A 7,757-nucleotide genomic window follows, 5' to 3' on the forward strand; every position below is an offset into this window, starting at 1 on the left:
TGATTACACCAGACACTCTGGGGGCCTGCAAGCATTCCGTGCAAGCGATCCATGGAATTTCCCAAAAACCAAGGAACATCAACGAACAAGCTGGTCGACTTGATGAAAGCAGGCATGCCAGAGTTCCGCCCATGAGTTTGCCCACGCCACTGCAGGAATATCATCACGGTTCCGGGATCATCTTAACACAGTAGATGGCGTCATTAATCTACAACGGACAGAGTCGTTATTCCACCGTCACTACAGAGCATGACTGTTGACGGCCCTTCATCGCCGCAGCACCAGATCACGTCATCGATGATTGCAAGAGGCAGAAATATCCGTGTCCTGGCCTGGAGATTACTCCCGCCATCGCTGCCCGCTAAAGTGAGCTCACCCTTTGCAACCGAATGGCAACCTCAGCAGCCTAGCGCATCCGCCGACACCCACGAACCCGCCGGTTTTACCCTGATTCCAATGTGTATGTGCTGATTATTCCACTACAAGGCCACCAACTACCTGGCAATCGCGTGGACAGAACTCCAACTGGCCTATCGTGACAAGGCCTCAATGTGGTTCACTGGCTCCGTTGGACAGCCTCCGCAGAGCATTCGTCACCTATGGCATACCCGACGAACTCGCATCTGACGGTGGCCTGGAATTTACTGCTGCTCGCACCCCCCGCGAGTTCATGAAGAACTGGGGTGTTCATCACCGCTTTATGTACTGTTGCCTTCCCCCACAGGCAACTGTCGTGCAGAAGGTCGAGTGAAAAACTGTCGAAACGACTTATAACTGACAGACACAGGACCATACGGTGAAGCTTGAACAGACAACTTCCAACGTGGCAATGCTGCCAGTACGCGAGAATTGCCCTGACAATAGACAACCAAACTCTCCCCTGCGATGTGGCGTTTTTGCAGAGCTATGCAGGCTTCATCCTGTCTCCCGGTCGTTACTGCCACATAGCACATGGAAAGAGACATTGGCGGCGAGGGAGGCAAGCATTGAGAAATCCGACACTATGAGGGCTCGCTGACGTGTGGATGGAACACAGCAGAAGCGACTCCCACGCCCTTGTAGTTTGGCACCCACGTCAGGATCCAGAACCAAACACTGGCCCTAGCGCAACTGAGATGGGATAAAACTGGACAGTGATAGAGTCGCCAACATGACCAACGTACGTGGTCCGTGTCGACCGGTCAGGACGAGTTACAGTCGCGCAACTAGGAAGTTCCCTGCGGAATGTATACACGGCGGTACACCCGACCTGCCACGTACCAGTATCATTGATGACATCAGCACGTATGCATCTAGATGGCCAGTCAAAGCCTGGGAACCCTCCATGAAGCCATGAACATGGAGGCAGGTGGGCACCTCAAGAGTCATCACAACCACCATCGTACCCCAGGAACCCGCTACCTGCACGTCGCAGCGTCATCGGTCACCATCCAAATGACCAGCCACGGTCCGCCGGATGCCCATCAGCCAGCTTCGACGACTTCCGATGAAGACAATCAATTACACCCGCCTGACTCGACAATCGCTGGGGTCCACATCGCAACAGCAACCTGTCTCCTCAGGCACACGCCACGAAGCCCAGTCCACAGGCCGGGACACAGTGACGCTGCCGGACGATCCTGCACCGACCAGAACCGCGACCACCGTCAGGCAACAACGCTGCCGGCAGACATCGGCGAATTATGATCATGAAAAATAGTATTGTATTTGTGGACATCATTAACTTATTTAACTTGTCGCAACATAAACTTTACTTGTTTAAGTTCTTAACGTTTAATTCGCATGGAACAAGTGCTCTTAATCAATCATTGAGTTATTCACGGTCATAAGTATGTAAAGACGTCACTCTGAAGATTTATTGCTTTCGTTTCATGTGTACTTTTAATCAGTCAGTCACTTGGCCCCTTTCTCTTAAATACGAACATCCAAAGATTGGGGGAGAGTAGACGAATAATACACCACAGTGTAACTCTCTGTCCATTGTTTCAGATTGAGTTCCCATCATTTGTAATCTGTCATCAAGTCCATCATTGAATTGAAAGACTGATTCACAAATGGATCCTTCCTATCTAATTACGAGTACTACTGCACCTGGGTTACACTTACTGCGCAGTACTATTCATCATTAAGAGTACTAATTACGAGTACTACTGCACCTGGGTTACACTTACTGCGCAGTACTATATTCGATTCATTACGAGTACTAAATTAACGAGTAGCTACTGCAGCCTGGGTTGCCATGGTACGCAGTACTATTCATCATTACGAGTACTAATTACGAGTACTACTGCACCTGGGTTACACTTACTGCGCAGTACTATTCATCATTACGAGTACTAATTACGAGTACTAGCTACTGCACCTGGGTTAGCCATGGTACGTCTGGTTTCTCATTCCGCTGCTTGTCCAGCGGCGCCGACGAAATCCCGCGCAGGAAGAAGGTTCCACTCGGCGTCGCTGATGTCACTCGCTGCTGGCATGATGGACACACAGCTAATGAAGGAGAAAGACGAGCTTGTCCTTCTAAACAACCCTCTAAACGAAAGGCAAATATGTCTGTGACTGCTCAACCAATCCTCTAAAGAAAAATGACGACTGGCATCATCTGGCTGTCCTTCTCAACAACCGCTCTGAAAGAAAGCGAGAATCCGACTGATACTGCTCAACAACGTCTGGACAAGAAGACAAGATGACGATGACTGCTTCTAAGAACCCTCTAAAAGAAAGACCAAGATGTAGACTGCATGACTGGGCTCTAAGAACCCTCTAAAAGAAAGGCAAGATAGACTAATGACTGCATATCTGGCTGTCCTTCCTCAAACAACCCTCTATAAAGAAAGACAAGATGACTGATACTGCTCAAATCAACCGTCTGAAAGTAAGACAAGATTATAGACTGACGACTGCTTTAAGAACGGCCTCTAAAAGAAGACAGATGACTGATGACTGCTGCTAAGAACCCTCTAAAAGAAGACAAGAGTATAAGACTGGATTGACTGCATCTAAGATACCCTCTAAAAAGAAAGACAAGATAAGACTGATGACTGCTCAAACAACCGTCTGAAAGGTAAGACAGATTATAGACTGATGACTGCTCCAACAAAAACCTCTAAAATGAAAAGACAGAGAATAGACTGATCGACTGCGTCTAAGACGCCTCTAAAAGAAAGACAAGATATACGACTGATCAACTGCTCAATACAACCGCGCTGCAAGAAAAGACAAGACTATAGACTGATGACTGCGCTCTAATTAAGAACCCATCTGAAAGAAAGACAAGATAGACCTGATGACTGCTCAAACAAACCGTCCTGAAAGAAAGACAAGATCGACTGAACGACCTGCTTAAGAACCATCTAAAAAGAAAGACAAGATATAGACTGATGACTGCTCAAACAACCGTTCTGAAAGTAAGACAAGATATAGACTGACGACTGCTTTAAGAACCCTCTAAAAGAAGACAAGATAGACTGATGACTGCTCAAACAACCGTCTGAAAGTAAGACAAGATAGACTGATGACTGCTCAAAACAACCCTCTAAAAGAAAGACAAGATATAGACTGATGACTGCTCTAAGAAAACGCCTTAAAAGAAAGACAAGATATAGACTGATAACTGCTCATAACAACCGTCTGAAAGAAAGACAAGAAATATAGACTGATGACTTGCTCTAAATTAAGAGCCCTCTGATAAGAAAGACTAGAGATAGATTGATGACTGCTCCAAAACAACCGTCTGAAAGAAAGACAAGATCGACTGACGACTGCTTTTAAGAACCCTCTAAAAGAAAGAGCAGAGATAGACTCGATGACTGCTCAACAACGCGTCTGAAAGAATAACAAGATATTACGATGATGACTGCTCAACAACCGTCTGAAAGAAGACAATATATAAGACTGGGAGCGAGACCTGGCGTCTACAGGGAAACCCGCGTCTAAAGCAAAGAGCAAGAATCGGCTGACAACTGCTCAACAGCCCTCTCAAGATAAAGGGCAACATGAGGATCCTAACGACTGGACACCGTACTGAGCGGACTGACACGCTTAGGTGTCCTTGCTCAACTGTCCATCTCACACCATTCTTTCTGCAGCTTTGACGTCTGCTGACGTATGTCCGACAACGCACCCTGCACACGCTTACTACATCTTGAACAACACAGTTGCATTGGTAAATTGCGAGTTGGGACCCAGCGATTGTGGACTGCAATCGCCTAAATCAATTGAGGCAACTTTGCTCTCGTTCAGCAAGTACAGCTTTGGTAGAGGCACTTAGCGTCAGTCTAATCATCGAGACCACCCGTGCGCTGGAAGCACTTGCGAGGGATGACTGTGACGATTGTGTCACAACTGTCACCAGGCGTTCACGGTGACGCGACGAATGAGGTGAGACATCACCGGTGACAGTAACATAGGTGCATCATTCGCTGGACGTGGCCACGAGCACATACGCCCAGCGTTATAGAGTGAAATTAAGATTATTATACTACTATATCTAATATCAGACAGAGATACATCAGAATGAGTGGATGAACTCAAATAAAAAAGGGAAATTCGTACATTGTTATAAGCCTAGAATACTATGATTCTACACGCGTAAACTCAACCAACTTGAGCTGCAAGTCGTACACCACAGTACATTCGCCTTGGCATCGGCGAAGATCGTGTTCCTCGTAATACGCCCGCAATCCGGAGATACAGACAAAAGTTACGACACGATTATCGCATGTCTGTGTTGCCAGCAAACGCGAATGTATAAACCGCCGTACTGAAACAAAAGGCAGCCTTCTAACGACTCTGGGCACTTTTAGCTCCCCGCGCGATGACGCGGTGGGCCTTGCTAGATAGCTGCCTTTTGTTCAGTTAGGCGTTTATACATCCGGTTTGCTGGCAACAGAATGGATAATCTTGTCGACGTTCATTAGTCTGTTCCCAGGATTGCGGGTGTATATGAAGGAAACGATCTTCGCACGATTGCTAGGCGAATGATACTGTGTTACGACTTGAGCTCAAGTTGGATTGAGTTAACGCGGTCACCGTAAACTCCGGTAGTTTCTAAGGCTAGTAAGATGACGAATTTCCCTTGGTGTTATTGATGTTCACACTCCTTCCCTATTATCTACTTACTGATAGTATATATATATAATATATATATATATATATACATACGAAATGAGGTGGTCAATTTTTATGAGTAAAAATATAATATTATTATCCGTGGCTGTTGTTTACTTCTAATATATATATAATTTAATATCATACACACATATACATATATAGATGAGGTGGGGCGAGGCCTGATGAGATGAGACACGGAGGGGTGCAGACGAGGCACAGGTCGAGTCGAGACGAAGAGGAGAGGCGCGGCAAAGTGGGTCAAGATGAGATGAGACACGAAGAAGGGGGTGAGACAAGGCGAGATGCAGCCACGCGAGGCGGGGTAGGTGTAAGGGTAATGATAGGGGTATGGTAGGCATATAGGAGTTAGGATAGGGGTTGGCTTAGGGGTAGAGAACAGGATAACAGTAGACCAGTGCCAAATTGACATAAACTAAGCGAGACTTAACATTAGTCACTTTATGATATTATGAGGTTAAGTTTAAAGTGATTACGTCACCGTAAATAGTAATAAAAATAAAAATATTTCCACTTTTTCACAAAATATAAGTAATTCTGTTCACTTTTTATGGTTAAATTGCTGCATTATACTTCTTATTTTACTATATTCTTCGATGTGAACATACACTCGTGACTCATACATAGCCCATAGCAAGCAAATAATGTTAGGAACACTAATATCAAATCGTCCAGGTTTTTTAGATTTTTAACTAGTTGAGAAACAATCTTATCAGGTAAGAATTTGACAATACGTTTAATCCCGTTAGTTCTTACTTTTAATATAAAAAATGGCAACACAAATTTTACAAATTTTACCATAGAAAATTCGTGACGTAGTCAATTTAAGTATTTCGTAATGACTAAAAGTTTTCCTGATGCTCTTTCACCTGCAATAATGCGTGTAGACGAGAAGCGCTTACCCAAATCGACATCACACGGACGAAAAATGAGTTTTTCGCGTAGTTTCATTACAAAATCGAGTTAAAAATACGTTTAGAGTGCTTTATAATTTTTATTTTATTGAGGCATACAGTTGACAAATAACACAGCTTCACATTATTATGTTTTACAGACACATTTTTTTTGCCTTCACATGGGCTTTAACATGAGATTTTTCGTGTAGACCGTTGATAGAAACAAAATTAGTCTTAACATTTACTTTATCTCGTAGACCATTTACAGAAACATAATAAAGGGGTTACCCATATAATGCGGGTTTCTCATGAACAATGTATAGTGGTCTGGTCTAAGAGAAAAAGTTAATCTTGAGACTAACGTTACGACTAATTTTGTTTCCAGCAACGGACCCCGGGGTAACAGTAGCGATCAGGGCCCCGTTGTCAGAAACAAAATTAGTCTTAACATTAGTCTTAAACAGCTACATTAATTGCTCAGTCAGACCCCGGTCGGACCAGCACTTCTTGTTTGTACTTGTTACGAGGAACTCTGCTACGATTTTTACCCATTCAGGTAACTTCGCAGCGTTTCTGACGACGGTCTAAGGGAAAAAATTAGTGTTAAGACTAATGTTAAGACTAATTTTGTTACTGACAACGGGCCCCAGGGTTGCAGATAGCCTACCTTGCTAGCTGACTGCTCTTCTAGCTGCGCTTGTAAGGTCTGTATGACTTGCTTGCCCTTCGCCTGTATGTTCTTCTTCGTCGTCTCTGCTTCGTTCAGATGCTGTTCTATGTCTTTGCGCAGCTTCTGCTCCCGTTCCAGCTCAGACTTGATGCTAGACTGAATACCTGGCAGTAAAAACCACGACGACGACGATGTAAGCCCACGGGCCGAGGTGGAAAAATCAGTCTCGAAAATGACTTTTGTTTGACACCTCATGGAACCGAGTTTAAATCTGAGTATAAGTTTAATACATTATCTTGATGATGATTAATCACAAATGTTTACCCAAAAATTCGTGCACATTAGTTTGTAATGGGCTTTTGAAAAGTGGAGTTACGTTAAGTAGGGTTAGGTGTGAAACTTTTATTTCTGGGGCCCCTTGTCGAAATGCATGAGCCCATCGTCGAAAACTACAATTGACATTCGTCAAAACGTTAGACTTTATATTAACGTTTTTCCTTGTAGACGGTTGATCGTTTCGTAAAGCCACGAGGAAATTTTTCTCCTCCCCTCCCTCTCTCCTCCTCCTGTGCTCACCCTTCAGCATCTTCTTGCACACCTTTTCCCCCAGCAGTGTCCCCCTCCCTCCCCGTCTTCTCCTTCTCGCTTCCTCTCCTCCCACCCCCTCCCCCTCCCCCACCCCCTCCCTCCCCTCCTCCCTCCTCCTGTGCTCACCCAGCTGCTGGCGCATCGTGTCAGCCTCCTGCGTGAGCGTGTCCTCTATCGTGTCCTTGGCGTGCTGCTCGGCGTGCAGCTGGTCCTTGAGGAAGAGGATCTCTCCTCGCAGCGTCTCCTCCAGGTGCTCCTTGCTCACCTTCGCCGCGATCAGCTCCTCGTTCCGCTTCAGCATCACGTACTGCAGGTCCTGTGTGTGTGTGAAAGAGGAAGTAGAGAGAGGGGGAGAGAGAGGGGGGAGAGAGAGAGGAGGTAGAGGGAGAGAGAGAGAGGAGGGGAGAGGAGGGAGAGGAGGAGGGAGAGAGGAGGGGAGAGGAGAGGAGGAGGAGAGAGGAGGGAGAGGA

At 45.6% G+C, this 7,757-nt stretch overlaps 1 protein-coding gene across 1 annotated transcript in view; it reads right to left on the reverse strand.

Moving 5' to 3' along the window:
• Positions 1 to 7,599, reverse strand: part of LOC106811115 (RUN and FYVE domain-containing protein 1-like) — a 7,931-nt gene extending 332 nt beyond the window's left edge. Inside the window, exons 1-3 of the mRNA XM_014814654.1 lie at positions 7,414 to 7,599; positions 6,664 to 6,863; positions 1,261 to 1,401 (exon numbers count right to left, since the gene is read on the reverse strand). Coding sequence (XP_014670140.1) covers positions 1,261 to 1,401; positions 6,664 to 6,863; positions 7,414 to 7,588 — 516 coding nt within the window. The 5' untranslated portion in view covers positions 7,589 to 7,599. The remainder of the gene's footprint in view (positions 1 to 1,260; positions 1,402 to 6,663; positions 6,864 to 7,413) is intronic.
• Positions 7,600 to 7,757: the final 158 nt, after the last annotated feature.

The sequence above is a fragment of the Priapulus caudatus genome, unplaced genomic scaffold (assembly GCF_000485595.1).
Source record: "Priapulus caudatus unplaced genomic scaffold, Priapulus_caudatus-5.0.1 Scaffold506, whole genome shotgun sequence".
Lineage (NCBI taxonomy): Eukaryota > Metazoa > Priapulida > Priapulimorpha > Priapulimorphida > Priapulidae > Priapulus > Priapulus caudatus.